The sequence below is a fragment of the Garra rufa genome, chromosome 12 (genome assembly GCF_049309525.1).
Source record: "Garra rufa chromosome 12, GarRuf1.0, whole genome shotgun sequence".
NCBI lineage: Eukaryota > Metazoa > Chordata > Actinopteri > Cypriniformes > Cyprinidae > Garra > Garra rufa.
Window position 1 is genome coordinate 12,012,624 of NC_133372.1, and position 18,823 is coordinate 12,031,446.

Below are 18,823 nucleotides of genomic sequence, written 5' to 3' on the forward strand. Positions count from 1 at the left end.
GCGACCACGTGGGTGCTGAGTTTAGAGATGTTTGCCTGGTTGGCTTTGCCATTGATGGCAATGTTGCTGAGCATATCAGTACTGTGGTCTATACAGTTTTGGATGTAGGTCTCAGGGACTGCAGGAGTGCTCTCTATGACATCAAGTTGGTTGCACCACATGACTTTGATCAATAAGGTATAAAACATCAAAACTACTCAAAAAGGCCATTTTGACAATGCCTGCATAATTCAGATACTGGTAATACAGCTTTCTGCCTGCAGCAATAGAAAGACATGCAATTAAATATGAAAAAAAGGCTGGGATTCTAAGGGATGAACTTTCACTTAAAACGGCTGTTCTGCACCACAGCACAAGAGTAACGACCACCAGCTTTCACAAAGAACTCCTATTTCTTGAATAATTATAGTTCCTTTCAGATTACAGTTTGGTGCTGCAACCACTGACAACAGGGTACCCTTGACGACTGCAAGAGGGAAAATTAATGAATACTACAAGGACCTTAAAAGTCTGTTCATTTTTATCTTACTGCACGTCCTCATCATCATCTGTATGCGAAACACGACAAATGTTTTCCAATCAAAACAACTGCAGGATTAATGTTGTAGAATAAACACCGGCAGCCTGGTTGTGTGGGTTGTCTGGCACTTTTAGGTCACTGCTCCGAGAAGTAGTGAGTGAGGAGAGAAAGAGACGGTGTACGTGTGTGAAAAGTGTATAGGGATATGCGTAGCATCTGCGGTGTTGCATCACAGCCCTTATCCCCTCTTATATAAGCTTGGTTCCTGCAGGCCGGAGTCCAGCTCTGATCAGACATGGATTACACACACCCACCCTACAACACTAGCCACTGACCAAAACTCACCACCGCAATCATTCTGAAAGCTCAGATCACATCAGGACACTGAGCATTATGAAGCTTCTCGATGGTCTTGCTTTGCATTACAACCAGTCTAGTTCAAGTAAAGGTGCAGTCTGTGCAAACTTACCACTAGGTTTACCCTTACGGTCGCAATCAGTTTCAGCCAAATAGGGAATTTGGAGATGATTTTGCTGATGAAAGACGCAATGGTCTCTCCATAGTCTGGTTTGTGGAACTCTGCTTCATTAAGACCATCAACCAGGATGATGTAATCTTCTTCTGGAATCTTCCGCTCTGCACAAAACAACAGAAACGACACGCTTAGACAAACTATAAGTCAAACGCAGGCCCTGAGTTTAAGATTTTGCATCTTGGCATTACGTGGGTGTGTTCAAGTTTTTCTTTTGATAAGTTAACAGGAACAATGTGTACTGCTGGTTTAATGTACTAGATGATTTCAGAACACCCAGCACAATAAAAACCCTGCATGCTGCTTTCTTTCACCATATGTTGAGTAGGAAAAAGTGCCTGCAGTCTGTATAGTGAAACTCTCACTCTCACAGTTTTTGAGTACTTGCCACTTGACAAATAGCTGCACCCTTTAGAACACAATTTGTTAAAGGAATAATTCACATAAAAATGACATTTCCCTCATATTTGGAGCTCAGCAGCACCTATCCTCATTCGCTTTCATTGTATTGAGTAAATTACACTTTCTGGCTAACACCTGCTTTTGAGCTCCACAGAAGAAAGTAAATCAAGTTTGGAACAGCATGAGGCTGAATAAATGATGGCACAATATTAATTTTGGGGTGAATTATTCCTTTGAAGTCGCAAAGCGTAATTACTTCCATAGTGTGGTGAGTTTCAAAGTGAAATAAGACATTCAACCAGAAAAAATAAATGTAGGATAGGACCTGATTTTATCGATCACCAATTGACTGGATCATAAAATGAGGGCATTCAATGCCAGAATAAAAGAAAACCTGAATGCAGTTGAATTTAGCCATCAATGTAGAGGACTTAAACAGCCAATACCAACTTTTTGAGAAGCTTTTTACTAAAACATGGATGCTGAAGTCCATGTCCACGTGCACTAAAATAACATTTCCTTTTAAATCTATCATTAATTGTTAATGTTGCCACAATAAAAAATAATCCATTACACTTATCCCATTAATCAGAAATAAATTACTACATTAACTACTGGTATAATTAAAGTAATGCTGCATTAGCTACAACAGTAGCTTAAAACGATGCCTTATTACCTATATTATAATTTGTTATATTATTATTATATTGTTGTATTATATTATATTGTTAAATTAATATTAAAATCTATTAAATAATAGCCGGCGCAGCCTAGTTTGACAACAGCCACAAAGCCACATTTTGACAAAAGAATAAATAAACTTCACCCAACAAGCGACATTATCTTATCTTCTATGAAGTTTTCCTCTAATTTTCACACATGGAATATTCACCACATTAGGTTACCATACCAAAAACTTGACAAAAAAAAAGCATGTGAAAGATGCAGTTTCATGAGACATCGAAACTGGGTCATAAACAGTCTCATCTTTATTAGATTTAATAGAAAATAATGCAAAAAAAAGTATTGTGACCAGAAATATTTGCACCCTGCTGGAAAGTAACCATTTTAATTAGTCATGTTGACTTTACTCAATGTTAATATTGAGGCTGTTTTCTCTACATTTCCCTATTCTCCTTCTAATCTGATGTTACAAACCAGGAACACTGATTTTCTATCAAGAGTTCAGAGTGACAGTTCTCTGTCTTCATTTCCATACTCGAAATTTGCTCTAGCCTGATTCTCTAAAATTCCTGTTAAGTCCTTCATCTGTCGTTCCTTGTGATCCAAGCCGTTTCTGAGGACCATCTGTTCACATCCGTACTGGGCCAAATTAAATGAGGCAAGAGCGCTCTTCTCCCCCCATTACCCCTGAGCAAACATATTTAGTTTTTATGTGATGGTGTGATTAATGACGGTAGCATGTGACGCTTCTCACCTTTCCGTAGAAGTGTGAGGGGCTCCAGGACTCCCTTACGGAAGGCGGCAGCAGGGTCCTGGACGCAGGAGCGTAAGCTGAGCAGGCTCTGCAGGTGCGTCTCTCTGAGCAAGAGTTCTCGATAAGCATTGAGGCGAGGAGCTCTACACAGTAAAGCGGACACACTGTGCACAAACTCTGGGACCAGGCAGGTATATGTGTTATCAGCCTGACAATAGTGATACGCCACCACCTACAACAGAAGAAACGAGGGTGAAGGAGGTAAAAACAGAAAACAGATGGGAAAACACTGAATGTGGGTGTTTTGGATAGGTTCTAAACAAAAAGGAAAAAGTTGGGATTGTTTACCAAAAAAAGTAATTTCTGTCATTATTTGCTATTCATATTTTCTTTCTTTTAATGAAACCTAACAGGTGATTTAAAAGCCGGAAGAATATCCTGGTAGCTCTGGTCTGTGTTTCCTAAAAGCATTGTAAACCTAAGTAAATAGACACAATTGGCAACAATGGTCTTTATGATCTACTTTTGCTTATGATGCTATGGGAAACTCAGCTCTCAACTGGTGTGGTCAAGGCACAAGAAAGCACTATAAAAGTACCATAAAATTGGTCGTTGCTACATATGACGGTTTTGGTGAGAAACCGATTGAAATTGATATTCACTGAAAATCTAGATCTTGATTCTATGTCACATTCAGGGAAGTAGAAATGGCTGTTTGTCAAATTTGTATGATTTATTAATGAATCAGAGCGATCCAGTTGCAATGGAGGCAAAGACTATCAGTGAATAATGAATTTAGTCCTTAGAATTTCAGTCTGTTTTCACAATGCTAATATGACCTCAGAAGACTTGGAATATGGAAAGTTTGAAAGCCAGTTTCTGCCACATGATAAAAGTAAAAAAAAAAACGCAATTAATACTTTTTTTCTCAGAATTCTGTGATATAAACTCGCAATTCTGACTTTTTTCTTAGAATTCCGTGTATGTAAACTCACACTTCTGACTTTTTTTTCTAAGAATTCCATTATATAAACTCACAATGCTAATTTTCTCTTAAAATTCTGTGACATAAACTCGTAATTCTTTTTTCCTCAGAATTTCTTGATATAAGCTCGCATTTCTGACTTTCTTCTCAGAATTCCGTAAAATAAACTCACAATTCTGAATCTTTTCCTCATAATTCCATGATATAAATCAGCAAATCTGACTTTTTTTTCTCAGAATTATGATAGAAACTCACAATTCTGACTTTTTTCTTAGAATTCTGTGTATGTAAACTCGCAATTCCACGAGTTCTGATATATGATATGTTCTGATATGGACTCGCAATTCTGATTTTCTTCTAAGAATTTCCTTGATATAAACTCATAATTCAGATTTTTTTTTCTCAGAATTTCATGATATAAACTTGCAATTCTGACTTTTTTCTCAAAATTATGATATAAACTCGCAATTCTGACTTAGAAATCTGTGATGTAAACTTGCAATTGTGACTTATTCCTCAGAATTCTGCAATATAAACTTGAAATTGTGACTTTTTTCTCAGAATTCCGTGACATAAACTCGCAATTGTGACTTTTTTCTCAGAATTCTGCGATATAAACTCGCAATTGTGACATTTTTCTAACAATTCTGTGATATAAACTTCTATAAATTCTGACTTTTATTCCTAGAATTTTATGTATGCAAACTCACAATTTTGACTTTTTTCTAAGAATTCTGTGATATAAACTCACAATTCTGACTTTTTTCTTAGAATTCCGTTACATAAACTCACAATTCTGACTTTCTTTCCACAGAATTCCATAACAAACTCACACCTGCAAGTTATAAAGTTAGAATTGCAGGATATAAACTTTCAATTGCCAGAAATAAATTCCTCGCAAATGTGAGTTTGTATCTCTTAATTCTTTCTTCGCTCACAACTGTGCGTGTACACTACCAGTCAAAAGTTTGGAAAGTCAGAAATCTGAAAAAATATCTCTTTTTTATTTTGTGGTGGAAATAGGCTTCCATGGGAATACTTTTCTAATAATTTTAGATTTAAAAATGATCCCTCTTTTGTTCCACAGAACATGTCATACATGAGTAAATTATCATTTTCAATTTTGGGTGAACAATTGCTTTAAGTGCATGCTTTAAAAGGACAATACATTTTTGTTTCTTTCCACATTTTATTCTTTGCTCTTTGTAAATCATGCGTTCCACTGTTAGAGGATCAATTTCTCTCACTCTCTCCTTATTTCCGCACCAAGTTTCTGATGACCAAATAAACGTCATTAATGCGTCAATGTGGGCAGTCATGTGTTAAAACCATTATTTTTGCAGAAAGCACAAGAGTTTATTTTGGAGCTTAGTTTAAATGCTCTTCCACTGGGGAGGAGGTTTTAAGTTCTGAAAGTTACCGTACTGTAGGTTTTCAAAGCACATGGAGCTCTTTTATCTCAAAGATCAAGCAAAATTTGATTCCTCGTGATATAACCCCTTTAAGGTTTGTTTGAATATCATGATCCCAAATCGTTCTGAAATACCGGAGAATCCAAGCTTCTGAACAGAAGTGAGAATGAAATCGTGGCCTGAAACGACTTTCTGCAGACAGATGGCTGATTAAAAAGACGTGACTAGAAGACTCAACAGAGAAGGTTCAGGTCCAGATGTAAACGGAAAACACGCGCACACACTGGCACACAGAGCAAAGTGTTGAAAATGCATGTGGCATGCAGTTTGCCTCTGTCACAGAATGACACATCTAAAACATCGCACAAAACATCATGTGTGTTTATAAATAAACATGAGAGCTGCTCGCTGGAATCTCTTTATTTTGCTGTAAACAATTTTAAAGAGCTTCCATTTTTTAAACCCCTCAATCAAAACATTTTGTCTGGAAGTGGGCGTTATGAAAGTTCATGCATTTTGGAAGCGTTTGTCATAAAGCCATTGAAATAAACAAGAATTATGTATGTAATATAATTAGAACATTATTCACATAATTAAGGGAAGAAAATAATTAAAGTGCAGATCAGTGGACTACAGTGGCCATTCCAAGCTGTTTCAGAGATTGAAATCTGTTTGATTTCATTTTCTTTTTTCACTGAATGAAACAAATAATAAATAGTTCACTTGCATTCAAAAGCTTCAAGCCTGAAGGTTTTTAAAATAATTCTCTTATGCTCTTACCAAGGCTGCATTTTTATTACAAATACAGTAAAACAGTATTATTGTGATAATTATTGCCACTGCAGTATTATTATGTATCAGGTTACTTTGATAAATAGAAAGCATTTATCAGCATTTATCTGAAATAGAAATCATTCATCAATGTCACTTTTGATCAATTTAAAGCATCCTTGCTAAATAAAAATAAAATTATAAAAATAATACTGACTCCAAGCTTTTGAATGTTATAGTGTATAACTTTACAAATGCTTTTTATTTGAGATAAATGCTGATCTTTAGATCAAAGAATCCTGTTTAACTGTTTTAAAAATTGATAATAATAATAATAATAAAAAATTCTTGAACAGCAAATCGGAATATTAGAATCAATTCTGAAGGATCATGTGACACGGAAGACTGGAGTAATGAGGCTAAAATTGCAGCTTTGATCACAGGAATAAATTAAATTCTAAAATATATTCAAATAGAAAATAGTTAGTTTAAATAGTAAAAATATTTCAAAATTGTAAAGTTTTTGCTGTACTCTGGATCAAATAAATGCAGGCTTGGTAAGCAGAAGAGACTTCTTTAAAAATCATTAAAAAATCTTACTGTTCAAAAACTTTTGACTGGTTTTATTTTTTTAAATGTTGAAAACACTTTGATGAATAGAATAATAGAAAATTTATTCAAACTAGAAATCTTTTGTAACATTCTAAATCTCTTTATACTGTCACTTTTAATAAATTTAATGCATACTAAATAAAAAAAAAACATTGTACTGAGCCCAATTTTTGTAACAGTATTGTATGTGCTCCAGGCATCATAGGAAGTAATTTATCTTTAGCAATTGTATTCAGAGAAGGTCAAAATAAATTAGAAAAATTTGAACAATATACAATCAAACCAATAAATTACTTAAAACACCAGATATAGTTTTTGATATTTTTTTACCAGTAGGTAGAGGACACTATAGTTTATTTATGTAAGTGAGAACAGCAAAATAAAGTAAACTGTGACATTTTATACCCAAAAATTCTTCATAGAGTGGACTACGATAAAAATTTGGGACCAAAATTTTGATTTGACACTTTGACCTGACCATGTTTTGTTACATACCTTTCTATCAAAGTTTGAATTTGTTCTGACACAGTTTAACTTGAGTTCTTGTCATTTAATTACCATTTTCTAAACTTGCTAACAAACCGTGATAATGAGAGAAATTTCAAAGGTGCCTGAATAAATTTTGGTTTGACTGTAATTAATTTGTGATTATCAAGATGAATTTGTTTTGACACATTAACGGAATTCTTGTCATATTTTATCACCATCTTCTAAACCATAGCAAATAAACTGATAATGTGAGAAATGTTGAAGGTGTCTGAATACATTTTGGTTTGACTGTATATACTGCAAATTACAGATATTCCTCCTATGCAGACAAGATCAGATTTCTTAAAAGAACCTAAGTTAGTCAGAAAAAACAATTGTGCGCTCTATAATATTTACAGAGGTTGTATGAGACATACACGCTTTGATACGGAGAAGTATGTCTGCAAAACACAGATTTACCTGACCTCCGTAGTAAAAACTAGTCCTGTCTGAATAGGGCTAAAGTGTTTACCTTGCTTGCCAAGCGTTTGACTGCGCCCTCTCTGTGCCGCTGTGTGTCTGGGGTCGGTGGGCAGCTGTTGCTATGGAGTGGACTTTGTGAGGGGGGGTTCAACTGATTTTGATGAGCATCGGCTCCTCGATCTACAACACAAACACATATAATTCCCCTATTATTTCACAAAAATTCAAGGTGTTATTGCACACGTTGCATACAATAAACAGTCACTTGTTGTCATTGCTGATCTGAAAAACTGAAAAAGTTTACATATTCAACTAAAGCCTTGAGTCCATGTGATTTAGAAGTTAAAAAGTACAGAAGATCAAAACCCAGCACACCTTCAGAATTTCTACTTGAGAGTTTAATTTTCTTCATATTGTATTGGAATGATATGATGTTGAGTAAATACAAAACGTTTCACTATTCGTAAAGGGTCATCTTACTCTGAGGTGTAGCTTCAGGGCTGTTGGAGGCAATCTGTCTCATTCGTCCACCATGACAGCTGAGAGCCACCAGCCGTGAGATCACCGCTGTCTTCCCGAAACCGACGTTACCAATGATGACAGCCCCTTTACCCTCACCAGCATCTCCACCCCCTGTAAGCACCTCCTCCAGCCTCTGAAACAGCCATTCACGTCCCACAAACACTGCATCCATAGACACGCTGGGCACCTCAAACAGTAGGGGTTTGAGCATGATGTCCACTGGTTTGTAGGGCGTGAGACGAGCTGCAGGATCCAAACAACACAGGTGTTAAAATAAACCACACACACAAACACACAGGCAAATCAATGCAGGACATATTTTTTTAATTAAATGAGAATGAATCATAAGGCCTTGAAATGCACACATTAAACATAAAATGGAGCACAAACACCTCATTTATTTTCTTAATAAATGTCCCTTGTTATATTATGCATGATTCCTCAAAACTCATTACTCTGTAGAGGAAAAAATGGTTATTTTTTTATAATCTTCTCAAAATCTAAAAACTTCCTCTGCATTTGAATTGAATTAGGCAGAAAAAAAAACATGTAATTAGTGTATATTAAAAATAAAATAAATTAATACAATTGTAAATCTATAAAATATAAATATATTAATAAATTATAAACAAAACAGTAACTGCATATCTCAGATAAATGTCACGTGTGGTTTAGTTTACTACACACACACACTGAAGTGCGTGTGACGCAGTGTTTTCACTGACAAACAATCTCTAGAACTGCTGAGTTACTTCATGAGCATTTTACTTTTTTTTTGAGAAAAATATTGTCATATCATATACAAACAGAAACTTAAAGGTCTTCACAAAATAAACCCATCAAAATAAAAGTTTGGTTTAACTTTAAGAACCGTTGACAGATAAAAAACATTACTTAATGTAATGATAGTACTATTAATAATAAACTTATTATTAAAACATTATTTTTTTAAGGAATATTTACTATTTTGTTCAACTTCTAATAAGTTGCTGTTAAATTGTGTTAAATTAAAAGATTTAAAAGATTAAATTAAATGATTTAAAAAATTTATTTTATTGAAGTTAACCATTAAAACAGAGTCTAGAAAAATTAAAACAGGAAAAAACAGAGTGCAGAAAAATTTAAACGGGAAAACACAGAATTTGGTAAAAAAAATAATAATAATAATAAAAAAAAAAAACTAAACAAAAAACAAGTATTTCATAGGGCCTTAAAAATTACATTTTTGTTAAACTTCTAATAAGTTGCTGTTAAATTGTGTTAAATTTAAAATGTCATGATTTCAATTAATTGCACATGCTTTTTGTTTAATGTTTAATTTTAACCATTAAAACAGAGTCTAGAAAAAAAACTGAAAAATTAAAACAGAAAAACCAGAATTTGGTAAAATAATAATAATAATAATAATAATAATAATAATAATAATAATAAAATAATAATAATAATAATAATAAAAATAAAACAGAATTTGGGAAAAAATAAAATGGATTTCATAGCGCCCTACATTAATTACTCCACCTTATGAAATAAATAAAATAACAATATATATTTTTAATAAAATCAATAAATTAGAGTGGCTTTTGATTATTAAAATTTGATGAAATTATAAAAATGGAATCCAGAAAATTAACGGAAAACAGAATTTGGTAAAAATAAAATTGAAAAGTATTTCATAGGGCCTTAAAAATGTCATTTTTGTTGTAAATTAAAAGTTTCATGATTTCAGTTAATTAGACATGCTTTTTTGTTCATTTTTTTTAAGTTAACGATTAAAACAGTCTAGAAAAATTAAAACAGAAAAAAACGGAATCCAGAAAAATTAAAACAGGAAAAACAGAATTTGGTGTAAAAATAAATTAAATAAAAAATAAAACTGAATTTGGGAAAAAATAAATGGATTTTATAGTGCCCTACATTAATTACTACGCATTATGAAAAAAAATAAAATAACAATAAATATTTTTTTTTTTAAATAAAATCAATAAATTAGAGTGGCTTTTGATTATTAAAAATTAAATAAACCATTCAAATGAAATCCAGAAAATGAATGGAAAACAGAACTTGGTAAAAATTAAATTGAATGTAAGAAAAACAACAAAAGTATTTGATAGGGCCTTAAAAATGTCATTTTTATTAAACTTCTAATAAGATGCTGTTAAATTGTGGTAAATTAAAAGTTTCATGATTTCAATTAATTGGAAATGCTTTTTGTTAATTTTTTTTTTTTTAAGTTAACAATTAAAACAGAGTCTAGAAAAATACAAATAAAAAATCCCCCTCATGTTGTTTCAAACCCGTAAGACCTTTCATCTTTGGAAGACAAATTAAGATATTTTTGATGAAATCCAAGAGCTTTCTGACCCTGCATAGACAGCAATGAAACTTTTTAAGGCCCAGAAAGGTAGTAAAGACATATAATGGGTAAAATAGTCCATGTGACATTAGTGGTTCAACCTTAATATGAGGCTACGACAATACCTTTTGTGCGCAAATAAAAAAAAAATTACTTTATTCAATAAATTATTCTCTTCCGTGCCAGTCTTCGATGCACGTTCACAAGAGTACCACAACGTTGTGGCAGAATTAATGACAGAATTTTCATTTTTGGGTGAACTATCCCTTTAATGATGTTTGTTACTTAATCAAATGAAATGAACCAAAATTATATTATAGAATTATATAAATTAGTTCAATAAATGTACTAATGAAAGTTATTATAGCATTTGCTTTAAATTTGGTACGGTTTAAATTTTGGTCGTACGGTTTAGTCAGCACCTTTAGTTTCTTGACTGCGGCCTCCTGTATGAGCTCCATGCCACTGTAAACGCATAGAGGAGCGCTGGGGAGCGTTCCTCTGTTCATCCAGATACCGCAGCTCCTCCAGTTTTGTACTGCTAGTGGCTGCAGGGAGAGAGACAGAATGAGGGGAAAGAGAGTCATTTAGGGTTGTGTTTGGCTCACAGACAGCAGAGAGATTACATGCCACCTCTGTGATCTCTGTGAAGAACAAACACAATCTGCTGCTGTGTGTGGAGGAACACGTGTACCCAACACCCCCACCCACCCCAATTCATCCACACACACAAACACACACACACACACACACACACACACACACACACACACACACGTTGGGTTTACATGTTTTATGGGGACATTCCATAGGCGTAATGGTTTTTATACTGTACAAACCGTATTTTCTATCGCCCTAACCCTACCCTACACCTAAACCTAGCCCTCACAGGAGATTGTGCACACTTTTACTTCCTCAAAAAAACTCATTGTGCATGATTTATAAGCCTGTTTCCTCATGGGGACCTGAGAAATGTCCCCACAAGGTCAAAATCTACTGGTATTCCTATCCTTGTGGGGACATTTGGTCCCCACAACGTGATGAATACCAGGTACACACACACACACACACACACACACACACACACACACACACGCACACACGCAGTGTTTAGAGATGGAAAAATGCACAAAATAAGTATAAGGGAAGAGTGAGGGAAGCTGTTCTACTTATTACTTCCTCTAGGCAAGAAAAAAATTAAAATTAATAGTCTTAAATATGGTTCAGGATGTGTGGTACACACTGCATTTATAAGAAAGCATCAATTACATGAAAACAAGACTTATAGCAGTCCAATGACAACCAGACAGGAAAAGGTTTATTATTTAGAATATTCAGATTCAGAAAATCAATTTTCAACTTTTTGTAACTGCATCTGCAGTATGGTACTAGCACTATTTGTCAAGCCACTTGCAAAGTTCACTTTATAGCATCTTGAACAATTTACTCAACAGCTACAATTTTTTGAGAATTTTCTTTGGCTTGTACACTGTCAGAAAATATAGGTACAAAGTTGCCACTGTGGCAGTATGTACACTTTGACTTAGGGCTGTGCAATTAATCGCAATCGCAAAAAAATCGCGTTTTAAGCACATGCGATTTCTAAACCGCATAAGGCTGCGATTTTATCCACCCCGCCGCCCCCCTTGAACGTCAAGTTCATTTTAATTTCGATATAGCGCCAGATCACAATAGAAGTCATTTAAGGTGATCTTTCCTATAGAACAGGTCTATACATTGTTTTTTATTAAACAAACTAAATTGCCTCATGTTATTTATCTTATTTACACTTAGGCATGTAATTTCTGTCTCTATGGTCGCGCGTTTACAATGTGTCCTCCGCGAAAACACGGACGGGATCGCGGACTCCATTCATAAAAACGGAATTTACTATAGCGCGGAATGCCACGGAATTCGTTGATTTTTGGATGAATAAATCAAAAGTTGGTCTGTCACTTAATTCAAATCGCGATATGGACTAGTGTCTGTGAAAACTGAAATGCAAAAAGACCGTTTCAATATGAATCCTGCATGTTCCGTTTGCCTCTGTATGTATGAATGGCAGAGACGCGTTTTTTTTTTTTTTACTACTACATGCATACTGAAGCACTCGTGAAGCTCCCTCTAATTTTTGACATTTGCATCTAACAAGAACAGATAAACTCAATCTCCAAAGCTGCTGTGAGTGTCACTTCTACCATTTCATTTGAGAAAACTAGCATCATATCATACTGTACAGTGTACACAGAAACTTCACGGCAACCTGTCAAAATAAAAGTACGGTTTAACATGAAACAGATCAATATTAGTCTTGTATTACTTTTGTACAGTATAATGTACAAAACATACATAAAACAATATATATGATAAAAAAATAAATATTACAACAAGATTAACCACTTAATTGTAGAAAAAAAACACTACAATTATTATTTAAACGTTTTAAACTGAATATAATTTTTCTTCCATGTATTGATTTTAACAGTAAACTTCTGTTTGTTTGCCAAAAATTAAAAGGGTTTATTTTTCATTTGATTATTTTTGATTATCAGAAAAATTCAAGCACATAAGAATTTCTATTAAAAAAAAAAAAAAAAAAAGCAAAAGATTGTAGAGCCCTCAAAATGTTAAAATAGAGAGTTTTGGACTTATTTTTCCACTGAAATTAATGTTTTCGTTATTACACAAAGTAGGCTAAAGTACCGGGAAAAAAAGTAACATGGCTAATTTATTTTATATTGTCTGTTTTAAAGACAATTTTGTTTTGTTTATTAAACTTAATACTATGTTATTTCATTGTGAAATGTTTTGTTATGCACTTCTTGTGCACTGAATACATTTAGAATATATGTATGTAGCTTGTTTGAAAAAGCAAAAACAGTTGCCAAAATCGCAAATAAAATCGCAATCGCAATATTCTTTCAAAAAATCGCAATATGATTATTTTGTCCATATTGCACAGCCCTACTTTGACTACTAACATGGACCTCTAAAGTACCAATATATGTACTTTTTTAAAGGTTACCACCCCAGTTGTACCTTTTTTATTCTGAGAGTGTATTACTCAATCTTAATTCATCCATTTGTTCATTCAATCCATCAATGACTCATTTCATTCATCTTTTTCATTCCCTACCACACTATAACCCTCCCCTTTCGCTCATCCCAGTACAATCTCCCATCCTGTCCTATAATCTAATCTGCTTGAAACCCATAATCCCTGCAGATGAGCATACACACAGGGATGATGATTGTCATTTGTCACGTTGCATTCGTTGGTGAAGGGTCTCAAATGTGAAATCATGATCCAGCCCTTACAAGCTGCGCAGATATAAATACATTAGCTTCCTGTTTCACCGCTCTGTAGGACAAAGATCACCACAGACAGGCACTTGGCGAGACATTTTGCTTTGTTGGAGTCATTCTGTATATCTGACAGCAATTTCCCTATTTAGCTTTACAGCAAGAGGAAATCAAAGCCACCCGCTTGCAGAGCTTTCCACAAGCCGCAGGAGGAAAGGCAGCCAGGCTATATAGTGCACTGAGCTTTTACTTCTAGGACATGCTACTGTGTCAAAGAGTACAAACTCAATTCAAACACAGACACAAACACAGACAACCAGCTGCAAACCTTTATACTTGCTAGCTTGAAGACACAAACATACCATTCAAAAATATGAGTTCAGTAAGGTTTTTCCCCCGCCAAAAATGAACACTTTCCTCTGCAAGAATGCATTAAACTGATCAGAAGTAATAGTAAAAATGTTTACATTGTCACACAAAAAATATCCCCCAAAAATGCTGTTAAAGGGTAGGTTCACTCATCCTAGGTGTATATGACTTCCTTCTTTCAGACGAGTTATATAAAAATTGTTCTGGCTCCTCCAAGCTTTATAATGGCTGTGTGGATTGTTTCTCATCATCAGTCCAAAGCAAGTCCAATAAAGTGCATACATCCATTATAAAAACTGCCTCACATGGCTCCGGGGGGTGAATAAAGTAGTGCGTTTTTGTAAGAAAAATATCCATATTTAAAACTTAATCACTTTTCTCTAGCTTGCACTAATAGCTGTACACAGAAGCCACTCTGGATGGATGACGCAAGATGTCAGTGTTGCGCATGTGCAGCTTAAAAGTGACGAATGTGGATGGGCAGTGGAGAGTTCAAAACAAAACAAAGTCAAAAGTCAAAACAAAGGTTTTCGCTAGACTCACAGGCCCATGAGCTATGTTTCATCCGCCCGGAGCAGCTTCCATGTATAACTATTAGCGCAAGCTAGATTAAAGAGGTTATTATGTTTTAAATATGGACATTTTTATTACAAAAATGCATTGATTTGCTACAGGAGGCCTTGGATGGATGGAGTGGATGGATGCGCTTTATTGGACTTGTTTTGGACGGCTGAAGAGAAGTACACGCCATTGACATTATAAAGCTTGGAGGAGCCAGAACTATTTTTAATATAACTCTGAATGCATTCGACTGAAAGAAGGAAGTCATATACACCTAGGGATGCCTTGAGGATGAGTAAATAATGGGCCAATTTTCATTTTTGGGTGAACTAACCCTTTGATTGATCTTTGCATTTAATCAAAGAAAAAAAAAGACTAACACTTTACAATAAGGTTGTATTAGTTAATTTTAGATAATGTATTAGTTAACATGAACTAACAATGAACACATAAGTTCAGAAATAAATGTTTGTTAATGTTAACTTATTCACATACTAAAGTGTTAGTTAATGCATTGGTTATCATGAACTAACAGTGAACAACAATTAGTATATGTAATATATGTACAAGTTAATGGTAACAAAGATTAATTAATGCTGAACAGTTACTTGTTAATTCATGTTAATACACCAATACAACCTTATTGTAAAGTGTTACCAAAACTGTATCACAGTTCAGAGAAAAATATTAAGCGGCGCAATTGTTTTCAACACTGATAATGAGAAATGTTTCTTGAGCAACAAATCAGCATATGTGACCCTGGACCACAAAACCATTCATACAGGTACATTTTTTTAAATAATTTATCAACAAAAGCTGAATAAATAAGCTTTCCACTGATGTATGGTTTGTTAGGATATGACAATATTTGGCGAGACACAACTATTTAAAAAAATCTGGAATCTGAGTTTGCAAAAAAATTGAAATATTGAGAAAATCACCTTTAAAGTTGTCCACATGAAGTTCTTAGCAATGCATATTACCAAGAAAAAATTAAGTTGATATATTTAGAGTAGGAAATTTGCAAAATATCTTGAATCAAAATATAATGATTTTCGACATAAAAGAAAAATCGATAGTTTTGACTTATACAATGTATTATTGGCTATTGCTATAAATAATACAAATATACCTGTGCTACTTATGACTGGTTTTGTGGTCTAGGGTCACATATTAGAATAAAAAAAACAAGTGACACTGAAGACTAAAAATTCAGATTTGTAGAAGAATAAATTACATTTAAAATATATATAAATTTAAATAGTAAACGGTTACTTTAAATTATAGTTTGCACAATATTGCAGTTTTCACTGTGTTTTTGACTAAATGAATGCAGCCTTGGTAATCATAAGACTTTAAAACATTAAAAAAGTACCCATGCCCACACTTTTAAACAGTTTCTGGTCATTAAAGAATGTTTTTATATTTTAATGTGGTAACATTTTAGTGGTTCAGTTAGTGACTAATTCAGTGAGTTTATTCAAACAGAAATATTTGAGTTTAAAGGGTTAGTCACCCAAAAAATTTAATTCTGTTATTAATTACTCACCATCATGCTGTTCCAAATCTGCAAGACCTTCATTCATCTTCAGAACACAAACTGATATATTTTGGATGAAATCTGAGAGCTCTCTGAACCTCCATAGACAGCAAGGTACCTACCACAGTCAAGGTCAAGAAAGGTACCAAGAACACAGTTAAAATAGTCTATGTGACATGAGTTAGTAGGACCCTTGCTGTCTATTGAGGGTCAGAAAGCTCAGATTTCATCAAAAATATCTTAATTTGTGTTCTGAAGATAAACAAAGGTCTTACAGGTTTGGAACAACATGAGGGTGAGTAATTAATGACTAAATTACCTTTAAGGGTGAAATATCCCTTTAAGAGTGCTTTTGAATAATTCTAAAAGTCATTTGTTTGTGAATCAGACTAAATTAGTATTTAGCCAGCAAAGACAAAGCAACAGAAAGACATACTGTCTTCACATTATTTTGCTATACACAGCATTTTTATCTAATCACATTCAACTCAGATCCCAAGCTCACATCTTGGCTAAAACACAACTTCTTTTAGCATTGTGCTACAGACTCAGCAGAGGTGGAATGATGAATAGTAGTGCAGAAAACACTGAGGTACCAAACCCCTCATCCAAATTTTATAACACAAAGATAAATAATGTGAATGTGATGATTCATTACTCACCTGCCACAGAATTTGGCCGTGGCATAACCAAAGAAGTGCTGTGGTATGTGATTGGTCCATCCACAGGTGATGTCACGATGGGTGCCACCCCTCCCGTGGTGCCTGTCCTCAGCTGGGCTTCACCAGACGCTGCCGGCTCTTCTGGGGTGATGGGATTGCAGGGCGGATGAACGCTACGCCCGCTCTCGCCCCTTAGACCCGCACCGCCATCTTTCGCCCATTCCAGACTAGAACCACAGCGCTCTTCATTCTCACTGGAGCTGGTGACTGTTGCTGCAGGATGGAGAGAAAGAGAGAGAGATGAAGGTGAATGAGGTATGGGGGGAGGGGCCAGATATTAATGGGAAGGACACAAGAGGAGAGAACGAAACAGAAGGTCAAAGCAGAACATCACGGAAAAGAAAACAGGAATTAACCATCAAAGGTGGCTTTGGAGAGATGGTCAACAAACAATGATCTTGAAGTGTGAGAACATCAAATAGAGCTCCTTCAAGTAATTGCTGTCAGACGTTTTACTTTAATGCAGCTGTCTTTGACCTTTCTTTGCCGCAACCAAATAGAAAAACACTATTTTGGGCTTTAAAAAAAAAAATACTGATGTCCTACTTCAAGAAACCTCCGGCAGACCTGAAATAAAGACACAACGCTGTCCCAGTTTTGATAGAGCGCATCTCAGACTCATAAGCATTATCAGCACAGGCCAACAAAAACACTTCAAGAAAGTTAACAAACAATAAACAGCTTTGATAAGTCATCTCAGGAAGTCTAGCGCTCACTTCCCCCCTTCCTCACGGTCCTGGTGCTGTTTTTCGGTGGTATGGAAAAGTTAGTCGTGCATAAACATCATAAACAAACCTCTGTCAGTATCGTCAAATGTGCTGTACTATGTTAGAGATGCCGAATACTCATAAACAGCACAGAGAGACATAGAAAAACAAGATTGGGGGAGTGAAACTGACCTCTTATAAAGGAAGTAAAGAACTCTGACATTGACTATTAATAAATAGAATTAACTCTTTAAGTACTCTACACATTAAACTGTAATCTGAATATAGATTCAGCAGTTTTATGGAGTCATTTACTGTACACTGCAGACGAACATTTACTTGTTGACAATTATGACATCTGGCAATGAAAACATACCAAACAATAACATTTGAGATTTTGGAGCTGCTGCAACTATACATACAGTGCCTTGCAAAAGTATTAATTTTTTTTGTTCTGCTTTAAACTACTTTTTTTCCACATCAATCTACACTCCATGCACTATAAAGGCAAAGTGCACCACAGGTTTGTAACAATTTTTCACATTTATTAGAAATAAAAAACTGAAAAAATTCCATTGCATAAGTATTCTTGGACACTTAAATTTAGCTCAGGAGCACTCCTGGCAAAACTGAGCAATTGATGGAGAAGGTTCTTGGTTAGACTGGTGACCAAGAAGCTGATGGTCACTCTAGTTGGTTTTTGATCATATATGCAAATGGAAGAAACTTACAGAAGAACAAACATCACTGCAACACTCCACCAATTCGGTCTTTTTTAGCAGTGTGGCTAAACTCAATCCTCTCCTTAGTGAAGACACATGAAAACCCATTAGGAATTTTAAAAAAAAAAGCACCTAAAGGAACCTCAGACTGCGAGAAACAAGATTCTCTGGTCTGATGAACCTCAATTCCAAGCATGTTTGACAGGAACCAAGCACTGCTCATCACCTACAGATTACCATGCCACAAAGCAAAGCTTGTTGCATCATACCCAAAAAGATATGAGGCTGTAAAGATGATTCAACTAAATACTGAGTTAAGGGTATAAATACTTATGCAATGTACTTATTTCAGCGTTTTATTTTTCACAAATTTGTTTTTGCTTTGTCATTATGGTGTATGG

General features: G+C 34.6%; 1 protein-coding gene across 3 annotated transcripts in view; it reads right to left on the reverse strand.

Annotated features, from left to right (window-relative positions):
• tanc1a (tetratricopeptide repeat, ankyrin repeat and coiled-coil containing 1a) overlaps positions 1–18,823 on the reverse strand; it is a 91,754-nt gene that overhangs the window by 28,524 nt on the left and 44,407 nt on the right. For all 3 annotated transcript variants that reach the window (XM_073851816.1, XM_073851815.1, XM_073851817.1), the window contains 6 exons: positions 16,934–17,206; positions 10,921–11,046; positions 8,104–8,388; positions 7,673–7,803; positions 2,893–3,124; positions 990–1,156 (listed from right to left, as the gene is read on the reverse strand). In XM_073851816.1, coding sequence (XP_073707917.1) covers positions 990–1,156; positions 2,893–3,124; positions 7,673–7,803; positions 8,104–8,388; positions 10,921–11,046; positions 16,934–17,206 — 1,214 coding nt within the window. The remainder of the gene's footprint in view (positions 1–989; positions 1,157–2,892; positions 3,125–7,672; positions 7,804–8,103; positions 8,389–10,920; positions 11,047–16,933; positions 17,207–18,823) is intronic.